This window comes from Typopeltis vanoorti, chromosome 10 (genome assembly GCF_054136105.1).
Source record: "Typopeltis vanoorti isolate ZY-2024b chromosome 10, IOZ_Tvanoo_1.0, whole genome shotgun sequence".
Lineage (NCBI taxonomy): Eukaryota > Metazoa > Arthropoda > Arachnida > Uropygi > Thelyphonidae > Typopeltis > Typopeltis vanoorti.
Genome location: NC_143558.1, coordinates 70,047,027 through 70,062,669, shown reverse-complemented (window position 1 = coordinate 70,062,669; position 15,643 = coordinate 70,047,027). Strand labels below are relative to the sequence as shown.

The following is a 15,643-nucleotide window of genomic DNA, read 5'->3' as shown; positions in this document are numbered from 1 at the left end:
GAAGGGTAGATGATGCATTAGTAATTTTTTTTTAATTATTATTATTATTTAGACCTCCATAGAGTCAAAAGACTCATTGTGGGAGGTCCTTCCTAAGAAACACAAAGTCTATCATACCACTCCTTGAAGTTTCCTTTCGTAACTTCCAGGGATGGCCTCTTGTCATCACTCCTTCCCGCTGTTCAACCAAGCAAAAGAACTCCCCAGTGTCAACCCTGTAACCACCTCTCAACAGTTTAAGTCTCAATCATATCACCTCTCCTTCTATCCACCAAACTCTGCAGTCCACATTCCCTCAGCCGATCCTCATAACAATCATTGTACAGTCCTGAAACCATCTTTGTTATCCACCTTTGTACCTTTTCCACAGTTAATTTATTCCCTTCAAATCCTGGGGACCAAATCTGAAAACAATAGTCCAAGTGTAGTCTGATCAGCATCTTATACAATGGAATGATAATTGTTTTATCTCTGCAGGTCAGTGTCCTTCTCATTATTGCAGCAATCCTCTGTGTTACCTTCACCACCTTTGCAATATGTCCCCTAAATTTCAGATTTCTATCAATCATCAACCCTAGATCTCGTCTCCCCTACTTCCTCCAGTATAACTCCTCCCATAGAGTATGCAGTGTCCCATTGATGTTTCCCAAACCTCAAGACCTTACATTTTGCTGCATTAAACCGACACCCCCATTCATTTGCCCATCTATCTAGCTTATTCAAATCCTCTTGCAGGGCTGCTGCATCTGCACTATTACTATTACTAATAATCTTTCCCAGCTTTGCATCATCTGCAAACAACTGAATATCCCCTTGCAATCCACTGACAATGTCATTGATATAAAGGTTAAACAATATAGGTCCCAGTACTGAGCCCTGTGGGACCCCCACTTGTAACCCTCTGCTTACTTGAAACTGCCCCACCATACACAACTCTCTGATACCTATTGGACAGCCAATCCTGAATCCAGTTGACCAATCTGACATCCAGACCCATGTGCTGCAACTTAAATATCAGCTTATCATGTGTCTGGATGTCAGATTGGTCAAAGAAAATGCTGTCTAAGAAAATGTTAGTATATGCCTTTCCCTGATCTAATGCTCTTGTAACTTTATCATAAAAGGCTAGCATATTGCTAAACCAAGAGCACCCCTTCACAAATCCATGTTGACTCTGACAGATAACATTACCCTCATCTGCCCAATGCTGTATACGGTCTTCACTACTTTCTCCAAGATCTTACTAACTACTGATGACACACAAACCGGCCTATAATTAGACACTTCCAGTCTGCTACCATCCTTATGCAATAGCAGTATCTTACCTTCCTTCCATTCCATGGGCACCTTTCCTGTAGCCAGACTTTCACTGAAAAGCCAGGTCAAAGGCACTGTCAGTTCCCTAGCACATTCTCTCAAAACTCGTGGTGAAATATCATCCAGTCCCACAGCTTTACTGACATCCAGAGTACTCAGTATTTGAAACACACTCTTCTCCTGTACCTCTAAACCTCAAACCTGCCCTATTCCTCTAGCATTAAAACTGACTCCTCCAGGATGAAATACACCAATAAAGTGTTCATTGAACAATTCTACTGTCCTCTGCATCAGTCACTATATTCCCATTTTTATCCCACAATATCATTCTTCCACAGTCATTTCTCTTCCTACTGACCACATATCTAAAAAATTCCCTAGAATTTTCTTTGGATCTCAGGGCTAATCTCCTCTCATATTCCAGTTTCGTCTTCCTTACCACACTAATCACTCTTCTGGCCTGTGTCTTATACTCTTCATGCATCTTCTCTTCACCTGTCTCCTTATATCTCTTCCACAGCCTCTTTTTCGCATGCAATTCCTGTTTAATATTGTTTTTTATCCACTTTACTCCAAATTGTGTCCTCTTGTTCACTTGTGGTATACAACTTACCATTGCTGCTAACAAATATTTTTTCATAATTTTACTAACCTTTTATAATCAAGTAACAACTCAGGTGAATAAAGGAAATGGCTATACGATGATTCTGCTGAATTTTGCAAAGGCATTTGATAGAATACTACATGGAACTCTGTTACACAAATTAGAACAAATAGGGATGGATTTGACACTGGTTAAGTGGATAAGTGGCTGCTGGACAGATATCAAAAAGTGGTATATGGACAAGAAGAATCGAGGAGAAAATAGGTGACTAGTAGTGTGCTGCAAAGTTCTGTGCTGGGACCATTGCTATTTAATTTACACATAAACAATATAGGAAATAACCTGAATGATATAGGAAATATTCAGTTGTTTGCTGATGATGCAAAATTAGGTAGAATAATAGTTAATCAAGGTGATACGGAGAGTTTGCAGGAAGATTTAAATAGGCCACCAGTATGAGCAAAAGTTAATACATGTGAGTTTAATGTAGAGAAACGTAAAGTTATGCATTTTGGAATAAATAGATTATACATTGTGTATCACATTGATGGCACTGTACTCTAGGAAATAGATGAAGCTAGAGATTTAGGAGTGGTGGCAGACAGAGAGTTAAAGTATAGTGGACATATTGCTAAGGTAGCCCATAAGATTACTTGGCTACTGAAGAACACATTAACAGGTAGAGATAAGGAAGTTGTTATTCCTCTTTATAAGGCCTTGATATGCCCACATCTGGATTTCCCTGGGTTTCTTGGGGGTGAGAAAGTGGTGGAGAGGATTCAGAAGTGAGTGACCAAGATGGTGAGTGGCCTGTGGAATGTTCCTTATAAGGATAGATTAAAGGTGTGTGGATTGCAGAAGTTGGTTGGTAGAAGAAAAAAAAGGGATATGACAGAAACATTTAAGTTGCTTAAAGGGTTTTATAGGATAGATGCAGGGGAAATGTTTCAGCACTTAGCTAGAGGAACCAAAACAAGGGGACATCCCTGGAAGTTGAATAAAAGTGTGGTTAGTAGGTGTGTGATGACTAGATTTTTTGCTTGGAGAGTTGCGAAAGAATGGAATGAGTTGCTATAGTCAGTTGTGAGTATTTTGCCTGTTAATGAGTTAAAGGAGAAGCATGATAGATTGCATCTCCAGTGATGACTCTTTGGACTCATGGAGGTGCCTGTATAATAATAATAAGATTGATAGATGCAAGGTGAACAAAAGTAAGCACTGAGTGGATATCAAGAGAAGGAAAAGAAGGAAAGGTTACCAAAGAATAAGATGAGATGCAGGGATGATTTACAAAGGCTTGATATGAGCTGGTGGACATTGGCTAAACACAAAAAGAACACCAGAAAATGAAGGAGAGGCCTTCATTTTCCAGTTGGAAATGATTGGAAAAGCCAAAGAAGAAGAATTCCTTTTATTTGCTAGATAGGGATAGACATGCTTTGAGATGTCCTTTGGCTTAAATGACATGATTTCCTACTAATCTCATTTTGCCTTCCTAACTATACTGGCTACCCTTCTTACCTATGCTCTGTACTCATGATAAGCATGCTGACCACAATACCTGATTCATTCTCGCCAAAACATTTCTTTTTTGCAACTCTTGTTTCATACTATTTTACCACTTAATTCCTATATGATTTATCCTCACCCTATACATATATAGGGTGAGGATATATCATCATCATCAAATTCCTGCCTTGTACCCTCAAGGGGTTTACAGGATATGATAGTACTACATGAAAAAAATTACATCATTACTAACTTCCTATCTACAATTTTCCTCCAAATCAGTCTGTTACTTGTCAAGACTCCAACATTATCAGATCTTATATTTCTATCGTCTAAGGCACTTTGTACCGTATCAATCCACCTATATCTTGGTCTTCCTCTGGGTCGTTTTGCTGCCACCTGGCAAAGAACACTTGTTTTGCTACTCTTTCTTCGCCCATTCTGTTTAAGTGATCACCTGAGATTAGCTCTGCTAACAAATTCCTGGATGCTGACAATGTCAAGTTCTTTCCTAATATCCTCCTTTTTAAGATGATATTGCCATTGATGCCATCAGTTCACGCCTAGAATCTTTCTCAGGACTCTCATATCTGCGGTCTCTAGTCTTTGGTCAAGTGTTTTACTTCTGACCCAGCTCTCAGATCCATAAGTTAAAACTGGTTTGAACACTGTCGTCTTGTATACAGCTAATTTAGTGTTCCGACTAATTTCTCTCTTATTCTATATGAATTGATTCAATTGACTTCTCACCATACCAACTTTGCTGATTCTGTTGTCTATTTCCATATTTAATTTACCATCTGCACTAAAAATCGTGCCTAAGTAGCTGAAATGTTTTACTTGTTCCACAGGTTCTCCATTCACAACACAGTTGACATTTTCAATGATTCTGCCCATTTTCATTGTCTTTGTCTTTTTATTGCTGACCTTCACACCATACCTATTACAACAGTTAGTTATTCAATTTAGTAAGAGAATCTTGCAAACTTGTAGTGGATTTATTTAGAAGTATAACATCATCGGCATAAAGCAAAGAGCTAACATTAATTTTGATATCATTTTTAATACCACTTTCCTTCATAATGTGATCCATATAGATAATGAATAACAGAGGGGATAACGTACATCCTTGTCTCACCCCAGATTTAACATTAAACCATCTTCCTGTACTTCCTTCAATTCTAACTGCTGACTTACAACTCAAATAAAGACTAAATATTGCTTGATATAATGACCCATCGACACCATATAACTGCAGCGTATTGAATAGCTTCTCTCTTGGCACCTTGTCATATGCCTTTTCCAAATCGACAAAACTTAAATACAGATCTTTGTTATATTCGCATGCTTTCTCGACTATTTGTCGTAAAGTGAAGATCTGGTCCTGACAGCCTCTATTTGGCCTGAATCCAGTTTGTTCTTCACCAAGCTTTTCTTCCACAATTCTTCTCAACCGTTTCTCAAGTATACTTGCACAGATCTTGCCAGGAACACTCAGTAGGGAAATACCTCAGTAATTCTCACATTCAATTTTATTTCCCTTTTTATATATGGGTACCATGAGAGCTCTACTCCAATCATCGGGAATTCGTCCCTCTGTCCAGGCTTTCTGAACTATGCAGTGCAGCCACTGCAAGACTCTTATATACCACTATACTTCAGCATTTCTGGTCAAATATCATTTACTCCTGCTGCCTTTCCACGTTTCAATCCATTGATGGCATTTTCTACTTCAAGTATGTCTGACAATCACTTTGTACTCTGCTATTTAGATCCCCAACAAGGACCAACTTCTTCTTTTTCATTGTGTCAGTTGCTTTTTCTAAAGCCTCAAAAAATTCCTCCATTTCTACCTTAGTAGAACCTTCTGTGGGACCATAGGCACAAATAAGTCTCATTGTCCAGTTTCCCATTCTCATATTTTCCCACATTACTCTACTTGAGACTGACTGCCATTCAAGAAGATTAGCCTCGTATTTTGTGTTGAATACTATGGCTACTCCTTCTTTTCCTTGATTGTCATTGCCTGAATATAACAATTTGTATTTATTGCCCAGAAAGATCTCGTGACACCTCCAAGGAGTTCAAAGACTCATCGAGGGAGGGTACTTACTTTACACCTCTGTCTCCACCATTCACTCCACCAACTACAACGAACCGCAACTATACCAATGCCATCCACCGCCCACCACTAGTATTTTCACAGACAATCACAAACATCCATGCCCACAGCTGGATTCGAACCTGCAGCCTTTTGGATGGAGACTGGATACATTAACCACTCAGACAACCAGGCCAGCAATATATATATTTTTATTTATTTATTTATATATAGTTGACCCTTGAACAACATAGGGGTTAAGGGTGCTGACCTCCCCATGTTGTTTGAAAATCTATGTATAACTTTTGACTCCCCAAAAACTTAACTACTAATAGCCTACTGTTGACTGGAAGCCTTACTGATAACATAAACATTCGATTAACACATATTTTATATGGTATGTATGTATACATACTATATTCTTACAGTAAAGTAAGCTAGAGAAATGAAAATGTTATTAAAGAAAATCATAAAGAAGTGAAAATATATTTATAGTACTGTATTTATCAATACTATAAATTGATGTTGTCAGTTTACAAGATGAACCATATGTCTGACTGTACCTACACTGTAGATGTTATACATATTGCTAACACTAGACATCAAAAATTAAAAGATAATGTGAAAAAGAAATTCACATTTATTTACAGGTATAATGATTCATGCATTGATAACGAAGCAGCAGCAATATGGAAGCCTAGTGCAATCGATATGATTGCATTCGCAGTAGCCTAGCCTATACACTAACGAATGAATTGTTATAAAAATTTTATTTTATGCTAATTAATTAATTTAACTAATTAATAACAGTTCTTTTATGAAGTTATGATTTGACATTGCATCTTTACATTTGTTTACATTTCTCTCGATTGCTATGTACAGTCTGTAAGTGTTTGTGTGCATATGTTTTGATACATTTTAACTTTTTATAATAGAATTATGTATATTTTATGATAGTAAATGAAAAAATAGACTAGTATCTACATATATTTTATGCATTCATTTTACATTCATTTTTTATGAAGTAACAGTTCTTTTATGAAGTTATGATTTGACATTGCATCTTTACATTTGTTTACATTTCTCTCGATTGCTATGTACAGTCTGTAAGTGTTTGTGTGCATATGTTTTGATACATTTTAACTTTTTATAATAGAATTATGTATATTTTATGATAGTAAATGAAAAAATAGACTAGTATCTACATATATTTTATGCATTCATAACATACCTAACTTTTTCTAATTTTTTCGATATTTCTAAGCTACATGGTTCTTCTGCGAGTTTTTTTGAAATTGTCGCAGATCTCCAAAAAATTTTCTAATATATTTATTCATAAAAAACCACATATAAGTGGATCCGTGCTGTTCAACCCCATGTTCTTCAAGGGTCAACTGCATATATATATATATATATATATATAGTCTGATATGGTTTTCCTTAAATACTGTATGACCATTCTGTCATGCATTGCTAACATACTTACCATGAATGTATGTGAGAAAATTCGCATACATTTAGCTACCTCCCAGGTTTCGACTGTATGATCAGTCTCCCCAGTCAGAAATAAATGGTTACTTTAGTTATAAATATATCGTCTGATATAGTCACCAGTTCTAGCCCTCTCAAAACCCCACATCTCTTTCATCAGATATTTCTTCAGGTACTAAATCTCCAAGCACTAAAAAAATTCCATTTCCTTTCCTCCATGTGACCCCCCTCCTCCTTCAAACCTATGTCCCTATAGCTGAAGTACTTCATAACAATTACATCCTTGTGCTCACTAAGCTAATATGTCAATGCACGTCATTGACATGCACTGACATATTAGCTTAGTCAATCCACATCTCCTTTGCATCCCTTTGCCTATACCAACAACTAATTATAAATTTTGTCCTGTTGATTTTTATCACACAGATAGCCTCATATGCACTGCTGCCTCTCTCTCAACCCTACCGTATTGCTGAACTGCTACTCTTGCTGATTACGATTCATTTATTTATTTTTATTTTGTTATTTTATGTGATTCCCACTCATGAAGGGTTTTAAACCTAGAGTACTTATTTGTATTTATTTATTTTTAATTTTTTAAATATTTTTTATCCCTGTAATTATAACCTGCTCTGTCAACTAAGTCTCACTAATGCCTACAATTATTTTTGATCAGATCAATCTGACTAATTTCAAAAATTCTCACCTTTGTTCCTGATGCTTCTGACAGTGGTATACATGAATTGCAATATTCCCTTGTACCTACAGGTATCACTGCATCTTTTAATCCATCCCATTTGAATGAGAGATCTGAGAAACTACATTCAGCACTGTTACATTTTTTTATCATCCCATTTTCAGGCTCACTCACCTGCACTTTCCTCCCCAATAGTCCTAGTTTCTCTGATTATGGTTCATTTGATCAATGAACAAAACTTTCTCCAGAACAAAATCCATTCAAGTGCAATTCATCAGTCACATAAAAGCCCTTTCATTTATCAAATTCACTTCATACATCTAAAAACTGTATACCAATCCTTCTACTATACCACCTATGCACTGACTCATTCACAATCATGACTCTTCTTCTCAGTTCATTCTTATCATGCAATGTAACAATTTCAGTTTCTGTAATTATTTTTTTTTTTTGCTTCATCCAGTAACTCTTTCATTCTCTGACATTCCATACTTATCAACCTTTTGAATTACTGACACACTAGAAAACTATTTTCTTTCACTTTCCCTCTTTGCATTCTAACATAATCACAAACATCTTTAATCTCTACACCAGGAAAACATAATTTCGTCACACATTCATAATTAGAGAAACTAGGGCTATTGGGGAGGAAAGGTGCAGGTGAGTGAGCCTGAAAATGGGACGATCAAAGAATTTAACAGTGCTGAATGTAGTTTCTCAGATCTCATTCAAATGGGATGCATTAAAAGATGCAGTGATACCTGTAGGTACAAAGGAATATTGCAATTCATGTATACCACTGCCAGAAGCATCAGAAACAAAGATGAGAATTTTTGAAATTAGTCAGATTGATCTGATTAAAAATAAGAAATCACCGTACAATACTATCCTCTTACTATACCTCTTTCATAGTACTTTTTTTATTCTTCTCTAATGTATCACTCAGATACTTCTCCAGTCTCTTGCATTCACATACTAGCTTGTATGCTAACTAACATACTAGTTAGTTATGTGATCAAAACTTCTGCTTTCAATCCTTTCAGAATGTTCTGGTTGATTTAGCTTAGTAGAATCTTCCTATGATGATTTGATTATGCCAATAAGAATTCTAAACATCTGCTATCATTTGAAGATGCTGATAGGAAAAACAAACTTTTGGACATAAAATTAAAAGCATTTTAATTTCCAAAAAAATTATTTATTTATAATCTTTTATCTCAACTCATCTTGTCAAAACAAATTGCAACTATTCAGTCAGAAGCAGATTAGAAGACTTACATTTTAAAAAGTGGAGGCTTCTCGGTTTTATCAAAATCTCTTTCTACCATCGCTAAGCAACAAAACAAAAATCCATTCTATAAAAAATAAGAGTAAAAAATTGCCACTTGTAACAAATCATAAAGAGACATGTTAATTAATTACTAAATAATCTAAAAATAATTTGTTTCAATGGAATTGGAAAGCTTAATTTTTTATTTTTTTTAAGAGACTGTGCTGAGACAGTCTCTTTAAACATGGAAATAAGGATTAAAGCTAGATTTCGTATGTTCTGTAACAAAAAATGTTCCACCCAGTGTTCAACTTCCTGACTTCTTCTGTGAAGTCTTGTTAGTAAGCTGTCATTAAGTATCATCAGAATAGTTAACAAATGATAACAATTTGGGCTTTGTCTAAACCAAAATGAATTTGATATGCTAAACATCTCTATCATGGAATAATATATGGAACATTGCTCTATATAAGATCTCTGATGATTTCATAAGAAAACCACAGCAAACGGCAGAAAATCAGATACTGAAGCAATCACAACTAAAATGAAATCGGGCATCATCAGTGTGTAAAATATTACTGAGCATGAGGTGGAGCAAAGAGAGAGAGATACAACAAAAATAGCATATGGACATACTGATGTTAGCGAGACAAAATCAAACAAGTCACATTATTCATATACAGAAAATCATATGATATCTAGTAACAGATTTTCTTGTTTATACTACAAAACAGTCATATCAGTCAACCCATCACCTCAGGTTAGTAACTTTTCTTTTATTTATATCAATTCACCACATGTTAGAGAGAGAAAGGGTAATCAAAGAAACCTATAACACTAATGCTTGTTGTAGACAAGTTAAGGAAAAAGAAGGAACCTGTTGATGTGTTTGTTGGATTGTTTGAGGTTACAGTTCTTGATTAAACAGTATGAAGAAAACTATTCAGAGAACAAAAATAAAGAGAGAGGAGGAGGAGGATCAACTGGTTCCATAAATTAGAAGATCAACCATGTAAGGATGATGATCAGCTGCTCATGTTTTTTACATGCTTAAAGGAAAGTAGAGGAATTCTGATCAGCTTAGGGTAGCAGTGTCCATGAAAATATCTACAGAAAAAGGCATAAACAAAGTATCTATAAGAAAGTAATTGCTGAGTTTGTGCATGTGTGAATGAGTGAGTAGGAGGGAGGGGGGAAGAGAAAAAAGCAGCAGTCACCTATTAAGTGGTCTGCTCTCTTCTTTACAGTTTTTGATGTGCTATCCAAAAACATAAAACAGTATTCAAAGATGGGATAAATTTGATTTATATAATATTAGGAATTTGATGAGGGAGAGAGGCATCTTGAACAAAAGAAGATGCATATTTTTTTGAAAGCTAAAATACTCAAATCCATTTTCTTAGGTTGAACAGAAACATACTATAATAACTTTGACTCTAGCCACTTGAGATATGCTGAATTTTTATCTCAGATTGCTCTGATGCATTTTTTTAAAGATCCAAGGCTTGCAATAGTGGTTGAGGAATGGGGTTTCTCATTCCCCATTGCCTTCTTCCATCTAAAGATGAGTTTTAATCCCATGATTAGAGATTTTTACATGCATTTATAAAGCAGTGCAGCTGGCTTGTCATTCCTTGCTGCGTGTGCATTCATGTGGTTGGTTTGCCTGCTTGCACAAGGAAAATCCAAGGGAAAAAATCTTCTACTCCATATGAGACCAACTAACTCACCTTCAATGAAGTCCTTATAAAGAATATTCGTATCTTAGACATGATTCAAATCTACAACTTTCCAACCAAGATGGGGGGGGGGGCAAGAGAAGACTACCAATTGTGCTATGATTGGTCCAGTCCTCATTCCAGGAAAGGCTATTTCAGTTAGTCAGAGCAGGTATTCGAATGGGGAGAGAAAACAGTAATCAGACCATGGAGAAGAGCAGAATCACAGAGGTCATCGCATTTTGTACCACTGTAGTGGTAAAGGATACAAGACTGAAAATGGAATAAAAGGACGTTCTATAGAAAAGGAAACATGGATAAGTTTATGGTCGAAGTTATCAAGAGAGGAACTGACCATCTAAAGCATATTAGGAAAGCTGATTAAGAAAAAGTCCAAGGCTGGATGATGGGTAAATAGACAATTTGTATGAGATCTTTATTGATGAATCTTGCCTAGTGAAGTCTACACCAAATATGATCTCAGTTTTGATAATTAAGCTGCAGAAAATCAAGTTTCCACAGTGTTAAATAATCAAAGAGGTCAGGGTGGTTATCAGAATGGAGAATCATAAAGATGGCAAATGAATGCAATAAAACATGGAAAAGCAAATTTTGAACTACAAGAAATCATAAAGAGAGAGGACTCTAGATTTGACATTCTCTGATCTGGAAGGTCAGATCTGATGAATGTACATGTACTGTTTTTTTTTTTTTTTTTTTTTTTACAGAAGGAATCTTAAAATTTGAGGTAGACAGCAGTTTGAGGTGACATTTGCAATTCTGTGAAAAATAACAGGTTCGGTTGATGCATTAAGTGGTGGAGAACAATGTTTAAGTTAGTATCAAGGCCATAAATATGAGAATGAAGTGGACTTTTTTTTCTTTTTTTTTGGTTAGAAAGTTATTGTTTTTTTGGATTTTTAGTTGTTGTATTGATGTTCAATGATTTTTTTTGTCATTTTTTCATACAGGAGATATTTTTATGTTTTGTACCATTATACAATAATATATTTATAATGGTGACCATGCCAACTCCAACTGACTAGTTTACAAAGATGATTACTTTGAATTATGAACTGGAAAATGTATGGCTGGATATAGTGTAAGTTACTATAATAACTATAATATGATTAATTCAGGTAATACAGATCAGAAAGGAAGGGGTGGCATAGTATTTAATACTATGATGAAGTTAAACTTCTTGAATGGAAGCAGTTTCAATTATGGCAGTATATGTGAACTTCAACAATGAAAAACTGGACAATACTCAGGGATGAAAAATTCTGTGCTGGTTCATCAGGCAAATATCCTACTAATAAGGTGTCAGATTGGATAGAGTACCAGTCACATAGTATAACACAGTTGCACGTTCAATCTCAGACCTGGTCAATATATAAGCTTCTGTTAACTATAGGGCTAATTTTTACTTTGTGTAACTACTAATGCTGAAGAAATTTGTTAAATTTTAGGTTCTTCTTTTTCTTAGAATCAGCATAAAGAAATCATACATTCTGGGAAAATAAAGAAAAAAATTTATCTTATTCTTACCTACCATTAAAATTAATGGTAGGTCAGAATTAAAATAACTACATGTTGCCCATAATTCACGAAAGGGTTTAAAATGTGAATAACTTTTTGATTATTAAAAAAATTTCCAGGTTTATTTCATTATAACAAAGAAAATAATAAAAATAATTAATAATTAAAAAAGTTATTAAATGTTTAAAACCCCACTATGACTTAAGGACCACACTGTATTGTTTTCTAATGTGCCCTGGATATAGGAAATAGTAATGGCATTACTTTACTGTTTATGTTGAGCAGGATGTGAGGCAGTAGAAGGGACAGATAATTTTATGATCTTTTTGGTTGTAACCATTGGACAGGAAGGTTTGGCAAATAAAAATGAATTCCACTCTAAAGGAAGCTTGGGTAGAACAGAGGCTGGAGGCTCTGTTGACAATTGTTTTGATGACACCATATTGTTGAGAAGTGGGTGGGGAGGATATGATGGGAAAGTTTATGTTTGTATCTACCTGTGTAGGTGAGTTTTCTGTAAGCAACAAAAGAAAAGGTGCCACTGGGCAGATGTGTGATTAGAGTATCTAAAAAAAAAAAAGCAAGCTGTTTTTATTTTATTTTCAATAGTATCTGAATTCTGGAAGTGTTGAAGGGGAGGAGGAAAGAGTCTAATGTGTCTGAGCCATGTTGATAAATAGGAAACACATCATCAATATATCTTAACCAAATAGAAGGTTTGAGACTAGGTATCAAGAGCATGTTTTGCAAAATGCTCCATATAGAAACTGGCCATTGGGGGGGGGGGGGGCATGGAAGTACCTTCTGTTTATATAAGGTGCCCTTCCAAGAGAAGTAACTAGTAGAGATTAAAGAGATCAATAACATCAGGGGAAGAAAGCATTTTTCAATAAATTCAGAGAGTCAGAAAGGGGAATATTTATAAATAAGAAGGCCAAATCAAAGATCACTATGATATTCTTATTGTTTAAAACTAAAGGATTAAGGATCTGAAATGCATGGAATTTTTTATATAAGAAGAAGTGAAGCCAGTAAGTGGTATTAAAAACTTAGCTGTTTGGCCAATTTAAAGGAGAGGAGTCAGTAACATCTACTATGGGATGAAGAGGGTAACTGGGTTTATAAATTTTAGACAATCTATATATATGTGGGGGTGAACTAAAAAGTATGAGTTTTTTTAATGACTTCAGGAAGTCAAGATGTGACATGTTTTAGAAGTCTTTTTAATGTTTTTTTTCCTGTTTTCTGAGACTTGGTGTGATCATAATTTAGAGATTTATAAGTGATGTGATCTTTGAGCAGTACATTCATTTTGATTATGATCACTAGAATTGAGAACAATGGTAATAACAGTTACTTAGAAAAACTGCTAAACTGCTAAATGAAACAAGCAGTGATGACAGCATAGTGGTAAAAAAACACTGACCAGGCATGCAGACAGGAATACATATCCATACTTGAAGTAGAAAAAGCCATCAAAGGCTTGAAATGTGGAAAGGCAGCTGGAGTAGATGATATTCGACCAGAAATGCTGAAGTATGGTGGTATAAGAGTCTTACAGTGGCTGCACTGCATAGTTCAGAAAGCCTGGACAGAGGGACGAATTCCTGATGATTGGAGTAGAGCTCTCATAGTACCCATATATAAAAAGGGAAATAAAACTGAATGTGAGAATTACAGAGGTATTTCCCTACTGAGTGTTCCTGGCAAGATCTATGCAAGTATACTTGAGAAACGGTCGAGAAGAATTGTGAAAGAAAAGCTTGGTAAAGAACAAGCTGGATTCAGGCCAAACAGAGGCTGTCAGGATCAGATTTTCACTTTACGAAAAATAGTTGAGAAAGCAAGGGAATATAACAAAGATCTGTTTTTAAGTTTTGTCGATTTGGAAAAGGCATACGATAAGGTGCCAAGAGAGAAGCTATTCAATATGCTGCAGTTATATGGTGTCAATGGAGCATTATATCAAGCAATACTTAGTCTTTATTTGAGTTGTAAGTCAGCAGTTAGAATTGAAGGAAGTACAGGAAGATGGTTTAATGTTAAATCTGGTGTGAGACAAGGATGTACATTATCCCCTCTGTTATTCATTATCTATATGGATCACATTATGAAGGAAAGTGGTATTAAACATGATATCAAAATTGGAGATGTTAATGTCAGCTCTTTGCTTTATGCGGATGATGTTATACTTCTAAATAAATCCGCTACAAGTCTGCAAGATTCTCTGACTAAATTGAATAGCTGTTGTAATAGATATGGTATGAAGGTCAGCAATAAAAAGACAAAGACAATGAAAATAGGCAGAATCCTTGAAAATGTCAACTGTGTTGTGAATGGAGAACCTGTGGAACAAGTAAAACATTTCAGCTACTTAGGCACGATTTTTACTGAAGCTGGTAAATTAAATACAGAAATAGACAACAGAATTAGCAAAGCTGGTATGGTGGGAAGTCAATTGAATAAATTCATATGGAATAAGAGAGAAATTAGTCGGAACACTAAATTAGCTGTATACAAGACAGTGTTCAAACCAGTTTTAACTTATGGATCTGAGAGCTGGGTCAGAAGTAAAACACTTGACCAAAGACTAGAGACTGCAGATATGAGAGTCCCGAGAAAGATTATAGGCGTGAACAGATGGCATCGATGGCAATATCATATTAAAAACGAGGATATTAGGAAAGAACTTGACATTGTCAGCATCCAGGAATGCGTTAGCAGAGCTAATCTCAGGTGGTATGGTCACCTAAACAGAATGGGTGACGAAAGATTAGCAAAATAAGTGTTCTCTGCCAGGTTGACAGCAAAACGACCCAGAGGAAGACCAAGATATAGGTGGATTGATATGGTACAAAGTGCCTTAGATGATAGAAATATAAGATCTGATAATGTTGGAGCCTTGACAAGTAACAGACTGATTTGGAGGAAAATTGTAGATAGGAAGTTAGTAATGATATAATTTTTTCATGTAGTACTATCATATCCTGTACACTTCTTGTGGGTACATGGCAGGAATTTGATGATGATGATGATGGTAATAACATCACCTTTGTCAACTCTAGTAATGATTATGTTGTTGTCTTTGCAAAGTTTATGTAGTGCATGGAGTGCTGGAAAGATTTCTTTTAGGCTACAACATTTGTAATAAGATGTTAGTCACATCAAGCTTGTTGCTGTGGCAACAATAGATGGTTTAATGTTTAGTTCTTTTTTTTTTTTTATATATAATTCCACCCCTAACTCCAGAAATCTTGCTCTAGAAACCAAACATGGAACTTGAAAAAATCCAAGCCATTTCAGGCCTCCAATAAATAATAGGATGATAATTTCTTATGCTGGACAATGAAATTCATCCTCCAACTAAATGCAATTCAGATATATCCATGCCTGCAGT

The 15,643-nt window shown here is 35.4% G+C and overlaps 1 protein-coding gene across 1 annotated transcript in view; it reads right to left on the bottom strand.

Annotated features, from left to right (window-relative positions):
* Positions 1-15,643, bottom strand: part of LOC150102495 (AP-5 complex subunit mu-1-like) — a 246,378-nt gene that overhangs the window by 179,299 nt on the left and 51,436 nt on the right. The window contains exon 5 of the mRNA XM_090399180.1: positions 8,998-9,074. Within this exon, the coding sequence (XP_090255306.1) occupies positions 8,998-9,074 (77 nt within the window). The remainder of the gene's footprint in view (positions 1-8,997; positions 9,075-15,643) is intronic.